The sequence below is a fragment of the Rhineura floridana genome, chromosome 1 (genome assembly GCF_030035675.1).
Source record: "Rhineura floridana isolate rRhiFlo1 chromosome 1, rRhiFlo1.hap2, whole genome shotgun sequence".
NCBI classification, from domain to species: Eukaryota; Metazoa; Chordata; class Lepidosauria; order Squamata; family Rhineuridae; genus Rhineura; species Rhineura floridana.
The window spans coordinates 4284414-4303999 of NC_084480.1; the positions used below are offsets into that span (position 1 = coordinate 4284414).

The window sequence follows — 19586 nt, forward strand, 5'->3', positions numbered from 1 at the left end:
GCCGGTCAGTGTAGACATGGCTAGATGGGCCATTGGTCTGACGTGGTATACAGCTGCTTGCTATTCTCCTTGGAGCAAGGATCTGTCATCTGACACTCTGCAAAGCACCACTGGCTGTTGATGGGGCTGCTCAACAGGGGGGGCAGCAGAATGTGTCGTTCCTGGAATTTATTGTTCTGAAAAGCAAACAAACTTAGCCACCCTTCATCACAAGACTCCAAGGCAGTGTCCAAGTGTGTGAATAAAATTCACCCAACATAAGAACATAGACACTGATGGTTGGCCGCATCCAGGTAGATTGCCCATTGCTGAAGGTTTGAGACAGTCTCTTGGGGGTTACTGAGCTCTGTGCTGTGTCCCAGGACAGCTCAAGACATTTTGCTACCTGAGGCAACGATTCCCCCTCTCAATAGTGTGGTGGCAAATTCAGAAGTGCAGCGTCCCAACATGTTAGCCATAGCCACACCCTTCCCCCCCACCCACACTTATTTCTGCTGCTCATTTGAGAATGAGAGCCTTGTTAATGCCTGCTCCCATGACAACAGGAGCCAATCAACATGTAAGGAGAGAGTGTTGGCTACTGAGAAGAGTCTTCTCAGTGGCTGGTTCAGCTCCTTTCACTCTGATTGGTTCCAATCAGAAGGAAAGGATAAGGAAGCTTGTTGGAAGACTCTTCTCAGTGGCTAAGACACTTCCATTCATGCTGATTGGCTCATAGGATGCTGGAGACATAGGGACCCTGTTGGGACCTTGCTCCCAAAATAGTAGGGGGTCTAAGACCACCCTCAGATGACACCACAACAACCCTATAAGGTAGATTAGGCTCTACCAGTAAACCATTTCATTTTATATTTCTATCTCCTACCCTTTCTCTGATCTGGAGCACAGGGCAGCGTAATGGAGGGGGGGGCTAGCCTCGACTCCACAGGCCACATTAGATTTAGATGCACCAGCATTTCTAATTTGGCTCATAAGGCTGTTTTCCCCCTAGCCACATTCTCCGGTCACTCTCAGCAGCCGGCTTACAGGCTGGGGTTCTCTTTAGATCTCATATAACCCCTGTCGTAAAACAACTCCATTAGCTGCCAGTTCATTTTTGGGCCCAATTCAAGGTGCTCACGCTTGTGTTTAAAGCACTGAATGTCTTAGGCCCCAAATATCTGAGAGACTGCCTCCTTCGCTACAGACCTTCTGGAACCCCCTTGTAGTTCCTCTGCCCCAGAAGGTCAGGGGGTGGGCGCCCAGGAAAGGGCTTTCTCTGTGGCAGCCCCTCAGTTGCGGAATTCCCTCCTCACAGAGGTGCACCTGGTGTGTTCGCTATACAGTTTTAAGTTTTCAGTAAATGCTGAAGAATGACCTCTTTACCCTGGCCTTTGGCACGTGAGAGGTATGTCTTGAAGGACCATCCTATTCCTGTGATTGTAATCTGTTTTAATTGTTTTTAACATTGAACTTTAAACTGTTGTAACCCGCCCTGGGACTTGCTGGTGAAGGGTGGGCAATAAACTAAAATCAGCAGCAGCAGCAGCAGCAGCAGCAGCAGCAGCAGCAGCAGTTGCCTTAGAGTGTGTTTCCAATTTGGCACTGTTTAAACTTGCAGCCGAATGCAAGTCACGCTGCCCTGAGTCAGGTCCACTTGGGACCTCCTGAGTACAGCCAGTAGCTGCAGAACGAAGCCTGGCTTGCATTGTGTCATATAATAAGACTTATAATAAGCCATCATAACTTGGCAAATAAAAGCCACACGATTCCAATAAAATCCAGTGACAGCAACAATAACGCACATAAACACAAGCCCAGACGTTGCAGCTTTCATAGTCCAAATGCCTGGACAACAAAAGTCCTTAGATGACACTTAAAAATATCAGTGGGGGTCATTTTGTATGAATTAACATTCATTTATTTGTTAAATTTATATGTTTCCTTCCTGTCTATTAAAGGGCCCCCACGAGGGCTCATAAAAAAACAACAGGAAAGCAACTTAAAACATCATTCAACTGCAAGATGTTGCACAGAAGCATAATTAAGGCAAGTGCAGTCCTGAAGTTCAGCAGCTGATATCGAGTTGCCTAGCCACATTTTATTTCATTTTATTATATATATATATGGCAGTGGGGGGGAGGGCAGTTCCAAGGAGCCACTACAATCCATCAGGCACCTGACAGGACTGCACCTTTGGTGAGCTTGCAAGTCATCATCAAGATGTATCAAACCAGCCCTTTCAATGTGAATTTTGTGGTTAAAATGTGTATAGCTTTGAAAATTTGGGGGGATGGATGGAGCTATTAATACTAGCAACTCTAGGTGGCAACAGCTGGAAATGATGGGTGAGTTGACTCTCTGTCTCTGCAGAGCTGGCTTTGAGCCCTACTCTGTCCCTGCTAATGAAACGACATAAGCCTGCTCCTTATCTTCATCAGCAGATGTCCACAAACAGACAAAGTGGATGTGTTGAATGATTCTCTTGTATTAGTCCAGTAACTTGTCACCTGCAATGAGAGAGGTTGTTTGTGTGCTTCAGTCGGTTGAGTCAACGCCAGGCAGTGAGGGAAGCATCCTGCCAGTGGTGGCCGGTCTCGGAGGGCAAAGGGGGCAGTGCCCCACCAACTAGGGTTACCAACCGTACTCTTTTAAGAGTACATATACTCTTTTTGAGATGGTGCAACAGCATACTCTTACTTTTCACTTATCGAAGCCAAATGTAGTCTTTTTGAAATGACAAAATGATGGTAACCCTACCACCAACCCTCAGCTAGCCCCTCCCTGCCAACCTTCTCATTTACAACCAGTCCAGATGGGTGGCCCTGCCTGCCTGCCATGCTTCTCCTGCCTCTTTAGTCTCAGGGTTGCCCTTGTAAAACTCAGCAAGGAAGGAAATGGGGACACAACTAAAATTAGTTGTCTCCACCTCTCATTGGCTCCTGCTACTGTGGGGCTCCTTTCTTTCCGCCCCACCATCCCAGGGGGCGCCCGCTGCCACTACATCCTACACAGTAACTTAATTTTTAAAGCACATTAGCATCCCCCCATCCCACCCCTCGCAAAGTTTGGGAAGCGCTGGCCTGCTAGGTCCTCTTCCCAGCAGGATTCCTGCCAATATATGCGTAGCGATGAAAGGGTTCCCCCAGGTCCTCTGATGCAGCTGGGAAGCACAGAGGCATCCCAACAGCAGCACCCATTGCCTGCAAAACAGAGACCCATCCCAAAAGCCCTGACTAGTCTGAGGGCACAAGGGAGGTGGGCGAGAGGCTAAGAGGGCGTTTTACCTAGGCTGTCTCATGGTTAGAGGAGAAACTCTGCCTGACTTTTCTGGGGGCTGACACTCTGTGTGGGTGTGGGTGTGTTGTGTATATATATAAAATCTTTTTGCGTGAAGAAGGTATGCATCCAGTTTTAACTCAACAGGGGTGAAACTTTGCCTCAGATATCAAACGACTGGGAAACATTGTGATACAGCAGCGATTGCCAACATGGACGCAATGGCAATACCTGTGAATGTCTGTCGCTTCCCCCCACCCCGGTCATTCACTGCCCTTTTCATTGTGAGATGGTAAGAGTGGATACCTTTCTGCCCTTGAGAAGTACATAGAGCTGAAGGAGGAAGTTGGAAGAGTGACGCTCTTTCCCATTTTCTGTTTCAGCTCTATGTGCTTTTAAAGGCTCAGATGGATTCTGCTGGGTCTGACTTTTACCCAGCTTGCTTGGAAAAGTGAAATGTGTGCACGTGCTCTTTCTTTTGGTGTTTTGGGTGGGCAGGGGGGGTTATCTGGGGGAGAGAAGTGACCAGAGGGGGTGGTGCCCATAGCACTTCCTGAAAAATTCATGTGTGCCCACAAGCCTAAAAAGGTTGGTGTCAAATAGAGACAAGTGAAGGGTCTTTTCCCCACCCCAAATGATGAGATGCCACACCTCCATAGGCAACCTGCTCCCTCATTGGGCCTTTTATCAGTGGGGAAGTATTTAAATCTACCTCTCTGAATTATCGCACCCAACATAAGGGCCAGGCAAAGTAGTTTTAAAATGTTTCCCATCTCGGCTGGTGCCTGGGTTTCTTTGTTTTTCCTCCTCCCTCTCCGACCCCTTTTTCTTTTGTGTCATGCTTTTACACTGCAAGCCCAAAGGCAGGGATTTTTTTTTTATTATTCTGTAAGCCACTCTGGGACCTTTTTTCACTTGGCTTGCAGGGTTTTAACTGCTTTAAATAAATAAATAATGTAGAAATTGACTCAGCGGCAGGAGTCTAAAACAGATTGGAAGGGTGAATACATCTCATTGAAGCTGCTTTGTGTGCACCAGACCCCAGATTTAATATCTGATAGCAGGGCTGGGAAGATTCTGCCATAAATTTGTCTAATCCTCTTTTAAAGCCAAGTTGGTGGCCATCACTGCGTCATGTGGAAGCCAACTCCATAATTTAACTATGCTCCGCATTAAGTCTTTTCTTTTGTCTGTCCTGAATCTTCCAACATTCAGCTTCATTGGATGTCCACGAGTTCTAGTGTTATGAGAGAGGGAGAAAAACTTTTTTTTCTATCTAGTTTCTCCATACTATGCATCATTCCAAAGTAACGGGCTTGGAATTTTGTGATGCAGTACTTGGCTATATGAGCACATTCACCTTCAGAACAGTGCTTAAAAACAGCATGGCTAAAACAGTGCTTAAAAACAACAGCAGCAAACCCTGCTGGATCAGCCCAACGGCCCATCTCGTCCAGCATTTCTGTTCCCACAGTGGCCAACCAGATGCCCCCAATGGGAAGCCCACAAGCAGGACCTGAGCGCAAGAGCACTCCCCTCCTGCAGCTTCCGGCAACTGGTTTTCAGAAGCATGCTGCCTCTCTGATTATGGTGGCAGAGCGCACCCTTCATGGCTAGTAGCCATTGACAGCCTTATCCTCCATGAATTTGTCTAATCTTCTTTTAAAGCCACCCAGGTTTAATCCTTTTTTACAGCAGCCAGAGTAAAGTAATAGTTGAGGAATGGGTTTAAGAAATGTGAAATCCATCTTCCAACTCTACAATTATAAACTCAGAACATTTAACATGCACCCAGTTGCTTGTGAGAGAAACCAGCAGAGGGTAGGCACGGGGGAGAAATTAATTGTTTCCATGTTATGTTTATTACATTATTCGCGTTTGTCTTCAGGTTTGTGATCTAAAACAGGTGTGCTGTAAACCGCCCAAAGAGCTTCAGCTATGGGGCGGAATATAAATGTAATAAATAAATAAATAAAAGACATGATACAAAAGGAAAAGGGCATCAGAAGAAGGAAGGAGACCAACCAAATCTGCACTCCCCAGACGAGAACGCGAGCCAAAACTCAGCCCTCCTTTAAAATTTGCACTTCCCCAAATTTTGTGATGCAGTTCTCCAACCCAAGAATGCATACAAAAATGTGTAAATTAGTGAAAAGTGCATGCAGAAATGTGCACACTGGTGGAAAAAAAAGATACAAAGATGCATTCTATAACCTGAAACATTCATGCAATAATTAATATGCTAAGGCAAAAATGGATACAAAAATGTGTATATTGGGGGGAAAGAGCACAAAAATGCATACAAATTTTCATGCAAACCTTTTTAATTATTTTTAAAGAAACACATAAATGTGTGTGCAAATGGGTTAAACCGAACTTAAGAATGGAAAAATAAAAAACTGGCAGAAACTGAAATGGACAGATTTGTCCATCCCTAGCTGGGGGGGGGGGAAGTCTACTGCCTTTCTGCCTTGCCTGTGGTCTTCTCTAAATACCTGGCTGGCTGCAGTTAGACAGGATGCAAGTCTGGATGGACCCTTGGTCTAAATCTAACAGGGCTCTTCTTTTTCTTACGTATCTTCAGTCCAGGGAAAGGCTCCCCTATTCTAAAGTTATTCCCCTTGACACTGTCTCCTGTGTACTCTGTGCTGGACCCCCCTCTTTTTTTTGCTCACCTGTATGGTGGCTCCCCTCCCTGACTGTGACATCACAGCTGATGCAAACAGGGTCAGTGTCAGTATTGAGGCTGTGAGTTTAGAGAGCCTTTAGCAGGCTGTAGTTTGTTTACTAGAGTACAAAGGTTCCCCTTTTTATTTTCTTACCTGTTAGAGGGTGGTGTGGATTGTTATTAGTGGGTTCTTTAGTGTGATGTAAAAAAAGCCCCTTTTGCTAGACAACCTTGAGAGTAGTAGAAAATTTAGTTTAGATCCCAGGCAGAATCTTCAGGAAAGACCAGCCTTTGGCAAGATGTTCATCTTTGCGCATAAAACAGACACTCCCATCAGCACCTACACAGACTCGTATCACATCCCATGCCTCACGAAAGAATCTTATCAGGAGCCTGCTCCCATAAAGGCTAATGCAAGTGACTATCTCTCCAAGGTAAATTTTTCATGTGTCTGGAGATAAAAGTCAAGGTGTGTGTGTATGTGTGTGAGAGAGTTTGTTTTAAGAACCTTTGGAAATGGGCCGTAGAAGATAATTTAACAGCAGTAGGGTTGATGTTTTTGAAGCTGAATCTTCTTTCGTCAAGGAAGGTTAGATAGCATCTGCGGAGGGTGAATCTGAGCCAGCTGACTGGAGCTTTTGGTACCTGTAGTCCAAACCCTCTGGAGGACTCAAGGTTGACAAATGCTGGAACAGATGATACCTAGTGGAGACTGGTTGCTCCAATGTCAGAGAGGCAGTGAATCCGCTCTGGGTTTTACTCCAAGGTGTTCTACCTTGGACAGCTCCTTGAAAGTTTGGAGTAAAGCCCACAGTGGATTCACTGCCCTTCTGACATTGGAGCCACCAGTCTCCACTGATGATTCTGCAGTAAATGGAGCAATAGTCCCACTCGAGATATGGTATGTGTCAAACTGCACCTATTTGTACATTAATGTCAGATCATTCCACCAACACAGCCGTATATCTAAAGACTACCACTGGAATGTAAGGTGGCTCTGTGTGTGAGAGAGTTTGCATTAGCTGTGTTCATTTAAAAAGAAAGAGAAACATTTGAAATGTACAGGTATTCTTGGCCTCACTTCTGAAGGTGGCCCCTATTTGAGAATCCAGTGCTCAGAAAGACAAAAGAGGAGTCCTGGAAGAGTCAACATTCTGCAATTCCATTTCAGCTGGAAATTACTGCTGGATTTTCCAGGGCGAGCCAAATCAGCTATAAAGCAAAACTACTCCTGAAGGACAGATGAACCCCACCAAACAAAGACATTTCTAATGCAATCTCTGTGTGAAGAGCTGGGATGTTCCCAGCTCAATGTCACCTCAGCTATGACATTGCTAGGTGGTCTTAGGTAAGCCACACTCTTTCAGATCCATCTGGAGAACAGATGCAATAAGACCATCCTACCTTGTTGGGCAGTTGTACATGTTACTGAGATAATGTATATGAAAATCTTCAAGCTGATTAAAGCACTATAAAAATGTGAAACTAAATTAAAATTGTATAAAGAAGTAGAAAAAGTTACAAGGTAACATAAAAAGTCCCCCAAATTGACACCAATTAAGAAATAAACAAACTAAGTCTTGAATTAAGCTATTCAAAATAATCTTTACAGAATCAAAGAATCGTAGAGTTGGAAGGGGCTAATAAGGCCATCGAGTCCAACCCCTTGCTCAGCGCAGGAATCCAAATTAAAACACATCCAACAGGTGGCTGTCCAGCTGCCTCTTGAATGCCTCCAGTGTTGGAGAACCCACCACCGCCCTACGTCATTGGTTCCATTGTCATACCACTCTGACAGTTATGAAGTTTTTCCTGATGTTCAGTTGAAATCTGGCTTCCTGTAACTTGAGCCCATTATTCCGTGTCCTGCACTCTGGGATGATCGAGAAGAAACCCTGGCCCGTCTATGCGTTGCAACCTTTCAAGTACTTGAAGAGTGCTCTCATATCTCCCCTCAGTCTTCTCCAGGCTAAACATGCCCAGGTCTTTTAGTCTCTCCTCATAGGGCTTTGTTTCTAGTCCCTGATCACTATTTTATTTTAATTTATTTAGGCAATTTATATAGTGCTTATATTTAAATGAAACTCTAATCCTGAGTTTTGGACAAATGCCTTCGTACATGTGAGGAAGAACTGGATTCTGACCCCTTATCAGTAAAGGGATATATGATAACTGATAAGTTTAAACATAATGTAGAACTTGAAGGCGTCCTGTTAAAGTACATTCTACTTAGCTGCAAAAGAAATGGGGAAATGTTGTACCATGCCAGGTGGTTGCTGACAAAAAGGAAAGCTGCGGGTTAAAAAAGATTTCACATAAATCTAGCTGCTTTTGGAGGACAAACTGGTGCCAGCCGGGGTGGCTGAGGGGGGAGGGTGTGATATGGGTCAGCTAGAAGAGTATTCATCACGTGTATTAATAATCCCACTTTATGCATTAGCCATTACAGATGGCTGTCCAGCTGCCTCTTGAATGCCTCCAGTGCATTTGCTTTTAAATGCATTTGCTTTTAAATGTGTGCCTTTCACACCTATGTTGATCCAGAGAGGAAAAGGCTAGCCTGCCTTCCCCTCCCCACATTGCTCCTAGTTACCATCTCCCAGGGCAAACCTCTCCAGGTTGTTCAGCAAGATTTCTTCCTTGTTCTTCTGCTCCATAACAAGCCACACGCACAGACCTCAGAGCAGTTTCCAAGCAATTACCCAGAAAGCAAGTGCTGTCTTCTCCCAAAGGCCTCTGAGGGCCCGTATCTTCCAGTGGGTCTTTGCTGAGCCAGCTTTTAGAGGAGTTATTCAGGTGAGGCTGTGTGTCTGCAGTGCTTACCTGTGCCTGGCGGGGTGATTGATTAGTAAACCAGCAGGGCTCTCTTCCTGTTCCCTTTCAGTTCTTCACAGGTTGTTTTAAAGTCTACCGGCTGTTTTCTTTTCTTTTGCTCTTTTATTTATCATCATTATTATTATTTATTTATTACATTTATATACCGCCCCATAGCCAAAGCTCTCTGGGAGGTTTACAACAATTAAAAACATTAAAAACAAATATACAAATTTTAAAACACAACAACAATTTAAAACACAATTTTTAAAAATTTAAAAACAATTTAAAAACACATGCTAAAATGTCTGGGAGAAGAGGAAAGGTGAGATAAAATTACAACCTACAATATATTTTGGAAAGCTGTTGGTCTGTTCACTATGCATTGGACACCTGTTAAGATATCATAACCAAATCTTGCACAATGGCTCCATATGAAGCAGCAGGCTTTTGTTTATGTTTGGATACCGTTGGATTCCATTATGAACCACAGAATCATAGAACAGTAGAGTTGGAAGGGGCCTATAAGGCCATCAAGTCCAACCCCCTGCGCAATGCAGGAATCCAAGATGGCAGACTGTACCTTTCAAAACTGCACTGACTTTAACCACTGATAACAAAAACAATTCCACATACCCATCATTGTAAGGGGAAAATGTGGGATCTGTGACCCTCCAGATGTTGTTGAATGTCGGGAGTTGCAGTCTAACAACTTCTGCAGAGTTCCCCAGCCCTCCTACAAATGGTTTGCCTAGGGCCTCCTGATTTCCCCCACGCCCCACATTGCGCTCATGAGTGAATGGGATCTGTTTTCTGCCTTGTAGGGTTTGTCTGTGCCCAGAGTCGACCATCCGATAGATCAAAACCACCTGGAGAAGATGGTGAAGAAGGCAGTGCAGGAATACTCGTACAAGAACTCTATAGAGCCAACAGCGTACCGGCCTTACAAATATTGGGTGACCAGGGAGGAAGGTACTTAAGGGGCTTGGTGTTCATTTTTGTGCGTCTCTGCTGGCAAGGCACAGCTCTCCAGCACTGGTCTCTACCATGCAGCAGCCACACAGAGTCCACACGAACTTCGGATCCAGCACTAGACCGAGGCAACTTGATGCCCCAGATCTCATTTCCTTAATTAGTAGCCCCTGGCTGAGGGCAAACCTGTCAACCAGCCCTTGAGGGCTTCCTTGTCTCTCACCCCCCACCCCCACCCCCGGCCTGCATCTCTCCCATTACTAGCTCTCAGGGGAGAGCAAACGAGGCTGCTTCCTTATGAGAACCATGGGCCAAAACATGAGGAAGGCTCCAGCATCAGGTTGGGGAAGGCTGGTGCACAGCAGTCACGTGGAAAGAAGGGGCACTCTCTTGAGCCTGGCAGACCCCCCAAACACACACAATGCTAGTCTTGCCCCTGGGTAAGAAATATTCCTGCCCTGATGATATTTTCTCCTTCTTGGCTTGCACCAGAAAGGGAAGATGTAAAGGCCAGAAAATGGTTGAGTGTTCTCCTCAAAGACGTGTTTTTTTAAAAACATAGCAGGTGGCATTCAACGAAATACATGTGCTAGCGCAAGGGGATTTCCACCTCTCCTTTCCCTGCGCATGCTCTGTGCTGTCCCGAAATCTGCTTCAGAGGGCTAGGGTAACCCGCAGAACAGATTTAGGGAATGTGCAGGCAGAAGAGAGGGGGAGAAATCCTTGTGCTGACGGGAACGCTCGCCTTCATGCTGCTGCGTTGCGTACAACCCAGAAGGTGCTGCTGAGACTGGCAGCATTCTGTACATGTTTAACAGTCGCTCCGTCCTTCCACTGGTATTTTTTAAGCCTTTTGCTTTTAGGTCCTTTTTTTTAACTTGGAGAAGGAAAAAGGCACTTTGCACATGTTCAGCAGCAGCAGCACTCTGAGCTACCAGGATTTTTGGAACCAAAAAGAGGCATACCCCATCCCACCTGTCCCTAAGGGGGGCTCCTTTGTTTCTGTGTTTGCACAGATAGCCAGGCAGCTCCTCTTTGCCCGTCCACATGAGCGAGCCCATGCTCCTAGTCCCTATGGTGACAGCTGCTGCTCCTCCAGCCTCTGCCCAGCCCCCCTTGCATGTCTCTTTGTGCTACTGCTACTTCGGTTCAATGCCTAACCCCCTCCTCTTCCACCAGGCCCTCCACCCCTATTTTATTCTGGATTGCACACCTCCCTTCCTCCCTTCCTTCTTGCCCTCTATGGCCTTTCCATCCTCAACCCCAGTTGAAAAATTATCCTCTCTCTTTAACTTACAGAGAAGGTCAACCCGGTCTTCATTGGTGATGACAGGTATGCAACGTGGAGAACTGGGCCCTACAACAGCGCGGCGTGGAACAAATATACCACCTACCTTCCACGGATCCCCAGGGTAATCCTTGTGACTCTATGGAGGTTACGGGTGGTGGTGGTGAGATGCTGCTTATGTGGGCAGGATCCATCCAATTGCCCCCACCCATGTGGTTCTTTTGCCCCCACGTTAGTTAGCAGGGTGGTGACGGGCCTTGCCACAGGGAAGGGGCTCCTGCATTGCTCAAGGTAGCTCTTAAGCAGGGCCGGCTCTACCATTAGGCAGAGTGAGGTAGCTGCCTCAGGCCATGGATGATGGGGCTAAGGAGTAGCGTTGAGGTGTTGGAGGACAGCGTCTGCACCACGTAGTGTGCCTTGCCTCTCCAAAACTAGCTTGCTGTGGTGGAGGAAGTTGTCTCGTGGCCAGCAGTGAAGTAAGATACTCCAGAGCTGCCGGTCTGGGTGGAGTCTGTATGTAGAAGGCATGGCAGGGGGCGTCTTCTCCAATTCAGGCAGCAAAATATCATCAGGACTGAAAACCACCTGCCCACCTGTAAGATCCCTTGAATCATCTTGAATTGTTAAGTGTATTTTATGTATTTTTTAATCTATGTCAACTTTTTTTTTGTTTTTATTTACTGTGTATGATGGCATTATGAGCCCCCCTGAGTGCCCCACTGTAGATAGGAGGGCAGGATAGACAATATGTTAAATAAATAAATGAAATGATGGTTTATTTGCATGCTGCCTTTCCATGGCAATCTATGCTCAGGGTGGCTCACAACATGAAAAAAGTTACAAAATTCACTGTTGCAAAACAAAATTCAAATGGTCAAATACTACGTTAAAACATTAAGAGAACATTAATGTTAAAGAAAACATTTAGAAAAAATGGAAAAATGGAAATGGACTGCCTTCAAGTCAATTCCGAATTATGGCGACCCTATGAATAGGGTTTTCATGGTGAGCAGTATTCAGAGGGGGTTTCCCATTGCCTCCCTCTGAGGCCGAGAGGCAGTGACTGGCCCACGGTCACCCAGTGAGCTTCATGGCTGTGTGGGGATTTGAAACCTGACAGTGGGGAGGAGAGCCTGGCTGGGAGTCCAGAGTCTGTGAGTTCAAATCCCCGCTCGTGTCTCCTGGGTATGAAGGGCCAGCTAAAGATCACCCCCACAGTGAGTGGCTCAGGGGTTACATGTCCTGCCACCTGTGCAGCTGTGGGCAAGCGGCATAGTCCCAAGGAGCCCAGTTGCCCCCCAGCTGGCAGTTGCGGACAAGGAAGGGGCTGGCTTGTGCAAGCTGAGCAGGCCTTAGCCAGCTGGAGAGGACTAGCCTCAGGGGGAGGCAATGGTGAACCCCCTCTGAATACCGCTTACTATGAAAACCCTATTCATAGGGTCGCCATAAGTTGGGGTTGACTTAAAGGCAGTCCATTTCCATTTTTCAGTTCATAATAAGGTTTAACAATAATACAAAAACAATCCCAGTACCAGCAAAAATAACTGACCAGCAGAATTAAATTCTGGCCCCACAGTCAAGATGGTCTCTGGCAACTCCAAGCAGTAGTAGCCTTTAAGCTGCAATCAGTCACAGAATGGAGACCCATCAAAAGGCTTTTCCCCTCACTATTGCCCCTGCACTCCGGAATTTCCTTCCCTAAAGCATCTTCCATCCCTGGCGTCAGATGTTACATCTTTTCCCCCTGGCTCTCCTTGACCCATAAGACTAGGCACTGTTGCTGTTTGTTTATATACTGCTTATGTGCCAAAATGGCTTCTAAGCAGTTTACAACATAAAATCAATTATAAAATGCATACATAATTAAAATACCAAATTATAATTCAGTCAATGCATCCTTAATTAAAGTATACAATAAAAACAAACAAGTTTTAAAAAAACATGACAATTAAAACGGTTAAAAACAATCAATCAAACAAACCAGTTAATAAAACCAGAAGTTCAAGTGCAGGGAAATCTTTGCCTAAACAGGTGTGTCTTCAAGAGCCAGCAAAATGCCAATATAGATGCAGCTTCTCATATTCAATCGGGAGGACATTCCACAACTCTGGTGCCACCAGCGGAAAAGCCCACCTCCATGTCACCACAAACTAATAATCATCAGGCTGTGGCAAAACTTTGTTGTTGTTACGTGCCTTCGAGTCGATTACGACTTATGGCGACCCTATGAATCAGCGACCTCCAAGAGCATCTGTCATGAACCACCCCGTTCAGATCTTGTAAGTTCAGGTCTGTGGCTTCCTTTATGGAATCAATCCATCTCTTGTTTGGCCTTCCAAAGGGGATTAGACAAATATATGGAAGAAAAGGCTACAAATGGCTACTAGGCATGATGGCTATGTTCTCCCTCCACGGTTGGAGATGTATGCTTCTGAATACCAACCAGGAGGAAACTACTGCAGGAGGGGAGAGTACTCTTGCGCTCAGGTCCCGCTTGCAGGATTCTCACTGGGACATCTGGCTGGCCACTGTGAGAACAGGATTCTGGACTAGATGGACTCTCTTTGGCCTGATCCAGCAAGCTCTTCCTATGTTCTTATGTTGTTAAACCTAACTGGGTTACTGGGCAGTGGAGGGGAAGACGGTTTTTGAGATAACCTGCTCCAGAATTATTTAGGGCTTTGCATGTTAGTAGCAGATCCTTAGAACTCACTTGGTGGCTAATAAGCATCTAGTTCAGACATCTCAGCACTGGTGTGATAGGTGGCCGATAAGGAGCACCACTCACCACCCAGGCTGTGTTGTTCTGCACCAGCTGCAGCCTCTGAACCAGGTTCAAGGGACGCCCCCAACAGAGTGCATAACAGTAGTCCAGACATGAGGTTACCAACACTTGCTACAGTTATCCCTGTCCAGGAAAGGGTGCAGTTGATGCAGCAGCTGAAGGTGGTGATGGATGCTTTTTGCCACAGAGGCCACCTGGGCCTCCGTGGACAAAGATGGTTCCAAGAGCAACCCTAAACTGAGCTACCTGTTCCTTCAGAAGGAGTGCAACCCCGTCTAGAACAGGCAGAGTGCCCAGTTCTCGGACCTGGGCCCCACTTACCCACAGCGTCTCTGTCTTAGCAGGATTCAGCTTCAGTCTACATGACTGAATTCCCATTTTTCATCTGTTTCTAGACTGCTGCTGTTATACTTTTTTATGATAGTTTTATTTATGTTTTGTATACTGTGTGATGATGGACTTGCCTTGAAGTCGATCCCGACTTATGGCTACCCTATGAATAGGGATTTCATGGTAAGCAGTATTCAGAGGGGGTTTCCCATTGCCTCCCTCTGAGGCTAGTCCTCCCCAGCTGGCTAGGGCCTGCTCAGCTTGCCACAGCTGCACAAGCCAGCCCCTTCCTTGTCCGCAACTGCCAGCTGAGGGGCAACTGGGCTCCTTGGGATTATGCAGCTTGCCCACGGCTGCACAGGTGGCAGGGCACCTAACCCCTGAGCCACTCCCTGTGGGGTGATCTTTAGCTGGCCCTTGACATCCAGGAGACACAAGCGGGGATTTGAACTCACAGACTCTGGACTCCCAGCCAGGCTCTCCTCCCCACTGTGCTATAGAAGTCAGCCTGTATACCGTGTAGGGATATTTAAATATTAAGAGGTCAAAAAATGCTTTTAAATAAATACATAAATAAATTCTTGCCCTTTGTGGGCCCCATCATTTCTCCCTCCTTCCCCCCCACTTCCTATTTCACCCCCTCTGCTCCACTATTGTCAACACACACACACACACACACACACATCCTTGCCTTCCTCTCCTGCTTCAGCCCCTGGGCCTCCTTCCTTATGCTGGAGACAGCCTCCATGTCTCCCTTGGGATCAGCTGTCTTCCACAGGAGCTTCCCCAGTCCTTGAGATCCGTGGCTGAGCATCTGAGAACATAAAAAGAGTCCTGCTGGACCAAAGGTCCGTCTAGTCCTGTTTCCCACAGTGGCCAGCAAAGCGCCTCTGGAAAGCCCACAAGCAAGGTATGAATTCCACAGCCCTCGCCAACAGTGGCTGTGCAGCAAATGGAATTCAGAGGTAAACTGCCCCTGAACATGGAGGTTCCACAACGTTCATGAGAGGCTCCACTTAGCTCATGAGAGGCCTTCTCTTCCTGCACAAACTAGTCTAATTCCCTTTGAAAGCCATCTAAGGCCCCAGTCATCACCACCACGCCATGTAGGAGTCCCACTGCAGCTGCTGCTTCTAGATCAGGGGTGGGATGGGGGCCAAATGCAGTCTTCAAGACCTTTCTGTCTGGCCTTTGGGACTCTCCCTGGGCCACAGCCCTGATTGGCTCTACTTCACACCCCAAAGGTTTTTTGCCTGCCCAGAATGTGTCCTCGAACTTTGATCATGCCTTTTGCTTGCCTAAATGGACAACAGAGAGGGGTTTATGAGTGTGTGTAGACACTCGCCTACTGTTCAAAGGTGAAAATTATATTCATTGCTCTCTCAGCTTCTGCCTCTGGCCCTGCCCACCACTGCCATGTGGCCCTCAGAAGGCTGTCCAGAAGGGAATGCGGCCCTGAAAAAAGCTTCCTTGGCCCTGGAGTAGAGAATTAATCTTTTGTGCCGTGAGTCTGCAAAAGTGTGCTCAGGGTGGTTTATCTAAAAATAATTATTTGTAACTATGAAACAGTAAAGCATAAGCCTTTTTGCAAAGTAAACTCTATTGTAGAGGTGGTGGCTATGTACGGTTTTCAAAGGCTTGAAGACATGATTGTAAACAGTCGTTGCAGGCAAAACATACAGCCTATATTTGCTGCTGCTAGGATCCCTTGACAAACCGGTTCTTCCAAAACTAGCCCCAGACAGAAGGATGACCAGGACTGAAGCAACAGGTCATCAGAGTCAGCAAAGCCACCATGGATGGGAGCTGAGCTGAGTTTCCACTCAAAAGAGCCAGGGCTCATCCACCTCCAAACTGTGCCTGGGACTCAGTGGAGGGCAGTGAGTGACATCGCCATTAAAGCAGCGACACCAGTGGTGGCAGAGAGAGCATGTCTGAGCCCTGCCCTACTTGGGGGGGGGCACCTCCGTGCCAAGGTCCCCCCAGAGTCTGGCAGGCTACAACCAGGGCTATGCTCATCATGCAGGTCTAGTTTGGGCCTAGCGTAGGCACCAACTGGCTAGTGCCCAAAACACATAGCACCATGCCTGGAGTAGTTTATTTTAATTATCTGTTTGTACCCTGCGCTCCCACCAGAGAGACAGCTCCACACCAGTCTCCCATCCAAGCAGGTCTTGGGACCAGGCCTGCTTAGCTTCAGCTGCAAAGCTGCGTTGTGTGCCTTCACCGAGCATCAGGATATCAAGTTCTGACCTTGAGCATGGATTCACACAATACCAAATGTGCACGTCCCCATATAAACATGGCAGAAATTGGCTCACGCCATGTCATCTTTCCTTGCAGGAAGCGGGGATGGAGACGATCCTTCGCGGGATGCCCATGCAGTACCCACCCAAACCTGAGCGCCTCAACAATTACGGTAGCTTATCCACATTCTCCCCTCTCAATAGGAAATAGTAGCGGCTGGTGGCTCTGATGTCAGTGGGGCAGTGAATCTGCTCCAGGTTGAAAGCACCTTGGACGGTTCCTTGAAAGGTCGGAGTAAAGCCCGGAGTGGATTCACTGCCCCACTGACATTGGAGGGACCAGTCTCCATTGATAGAAAAAGGGGTCAGAGAGGGCAAAGAAGAAGGGAGGATGTATACCCAGACAAAGACCTTGGGCTGGAATAATTGCAGAGGTGACTGAAAACATTTCGGTGGTGCCTGGAACAGAAGATCCACGCCATGGCCCCAGTCTGGCTTGTTACCCCTCAGCCACCCTGTGCAACCTATTTCTTTTTTTTTATCTTGCATGTCAAAGCCAAAAATTTGTTATTCTGTCTAGTTTAAGGTCATAGGAAGCTGCTTTATACTGAATCAGATCCTTGGTCCATGTAGCTCAGTATTGCCTACACAGTTTGGCAGCAGCTTTGCAGGATTTCAGAGATGGGATATCCCCAGTCGTACCCGGAGATGGCAGGGATTGAACCTGGGACCTTCTGCATGCAAAGCAGGTGCTGTTACTGCTGAGCTCTTCCCCTAGTTTGGCCCACTTCATCCTCTGGGTGAGGCAACTTCAAGCAGAAAACAATTCGTGGGGAACAAAAGAGTCAAGGACCCTCCTCTCAGCTGTTTCTCTTCCAGTTTTGTTTGCTAATATATATCCTTTCTGTGTAAAATATATTCAGGGTGGCTTACAGAGAATAAAATAATAATACACCGTTGTTGTTAAATGCCTTCCAGGCGATTACGACTTATGGCGACCCTATGAATCTTTTTTGGATATATTTGTAGGGTTTTCATGGTAAGAGGTATTCACGGTTAGGGTTGCAGGTTCATGGCCTCAGACTGATCCTGTATCTTTAGGAGAAGAGAAAGTCAGCCAAGTGCAGGCCTTCTGTATCTCTACAAGTTGTGCAGGGGGAAGGGAGAATTCCACCTTGTGGTTTTTCCCATTACAGTGTTGCAAGAACACCTGCACTTGGCTGACTTTCTCTTCTCCTAAAGATACAGGATCTGTCTCAGGCCATGAACCTGGCAACCCTATTCACAGTGGTTTACCATTGCCTTCCTCGAAGCCTACGGCGCCCGGTATTCCCAGGCAGTCTCCCATCCAACTACTAACCAGGTCTGACCCTGCTTAGCTTCCAAGAACAGACGAGATCAGGCGTGTTCAGGGTAATATGGCTGTAGGCAATAATACATTATAAAATCAATATCAAACACACACAAAAGCAGCAGGAGAGAAAAACAAGATGTCAAAAGAGTAATTATTGTAGGAAAGGAACAAAGGAAATTGCCTTATACTGAGTCAGATTATTGGTCCATCTAGCTCAATACAGTCTGCACTGACTGGCAGCAACTCTTGAGTTTCAGGCAGGGCTCTTTCCTAAACCTACTTGGACATGCAACGGATTGAACCTGGGAACTTCTGCATGCAAAGTATTGCACACTTAAAAGCTCACTGGAATAATGCCACAGTGACTGTCCTCTTGAAAGTGGGTCCTGATGGTTGAGCCAGCAGTGCCTCTCCGGGGAGACTGTTCCTCAGTCTAGGTGCCCCCACCAGAAAGGCCCAGTCCCTCATGAACTCCAAGCGAGGGCCTTGGTAGAGGAGCAAAGCTCGCTGGTAGGATCATTACACACAGATGCATGCTTGTTCCTTGCACTTTGTTTGCTTCTCATTTCCCATGTCGCCCTCTTGCTTGAAAGAGCTCAGGGCAGCTTTCCTGGGGTGATCTCTTGTTTAGCTCAACAATACTGCATCGTCAGCCCCTCCCTCTCCTTTATTGTTGGGAAGGACACCAGGGGCCTCATCCTGCAAAAGCATGCAAGTTGTGTGGAGGGGAACCATTGCATCCTGCAGGCTTCCTAGCTACTCATCGCTGCCTATCTAGTATAGCATTTTCTCTCCAGCAGTGGCCAGTCAGGTGTTTCTGGGAAGTGAGCAAGTGGGGGAGGGGTATAAAGCTCAGCCACTTATCTTTTGGGGATATACTGCCTCTGAACATGGAGGCTCTATATAGCTGCCTAGGCCTAATAACTGCTGATGAGTCTTATCGTCTGTCAATTTGGCTGCTAATCCCTTAATCCTAGTAGCCACCTTCAAAAGCAACGGTTGTGAATGCCGGGATTTCTGATGATGCGACTCAAGAAAAAAGCATTTTCTTTTCTCTGTCGTCTTGGGTCATCCTGCATTCTGGTGTTTTATGGTAGCTGCCAAATGGTGACACCCCTCCCCCTGTACCCTTCCCTCCTAGTTTTCCAGGGGCACAAGATTTCCTCTCTTTCTCACCCCCCGCCCCGCCCCACCCATTTTCTTTAGAACGGGAAGTCGTGGTTAACATGTTGAACAGCTTGTCACGGAAGCAGCTTCCGTCCATCCAACATCACTACACCATCCCCGGCCGGATGCCCTACCAAGGTTACTACAGCCCCTGCACTGGACGCCACTACTGCATGCGAGGGATGGACTACTACGTTGATGGGGCGCCCAGCAACGAGAGGCAGATCAGCCAACTGGTTGAGAAGATTGTAAGGTTCGGAGGGTTCTGCAGCCCACACCCCCAACTTCCCCCCTCGAAACTCTTGGGGGAAGGCTAGGAAATGGGGGGGAGCATAAAAGGGGCTCAGGCAGGCAGAGACCTCTGCCCCTAAGTGGCACCTCTGCACAGGGGTTTGAAAGGGCTCACAAGTGCATTTAAGGGACTCTCGCACCCTGCAGGACTGTGCCACTCTTGCACCAACTTCATGCCTATCTCTGTAGAACAAAAAGGAGAGTGAAAAATCACAAGATGCTCTAAGCTATTCATTATTTATTTACTTTGAGGCTTCTGCAGCCCACACCCCCAACTCCTCCCTTGGGGCTCTCGGGGGGGGGGAGGTTGGGAAAGAGGAGGGACTTGAAAGGGCTCTTTGAGATAATAAATAAATTACAGCATCTTGTGATTTTTCACTCTCCTTTTTAGTCTTACTTGGATGCTTGCTATT

General features: G+C 47.0%; 1 protein-coding gene and 1 pseudogene across 1 annotated transcript in view; one reads left to right on the forward strand and one right to left on the reverse strand.

Moving 5' to 3' along the window:
* Nucleotides 1-19586, forward strand: part of SPMIP6 (sperm microtubule inner protein 6) — a 34761-nt gene that overhangs the window by 5224 nt on the left and 9951 nt on the right. The window contains exons 2-6 of the mRNA XM_061607349.1: nt 9565-9712; nt 10275-10277; nt 11012-11124; nt 16459-16534; nt 18922-19135. Coding sequence (XP_061463333.1) covers nt 9565-9712; nt 10275-10277; nt 11012-11124; nt 16459-16534; nt 18922-19135 — 554 coding nt within the window. The remainder of the gene's footprint in view (nt 1-9564; nt 9713-10274; nt 10278-11011; nt 11125-16458; nt 16535-18921; nt 19136-19586) is intronic.
* LOC133375763 (5S ribosomal RNA) lies at nt 17673-17791 on the reverse strand (annotated as a pseudogene).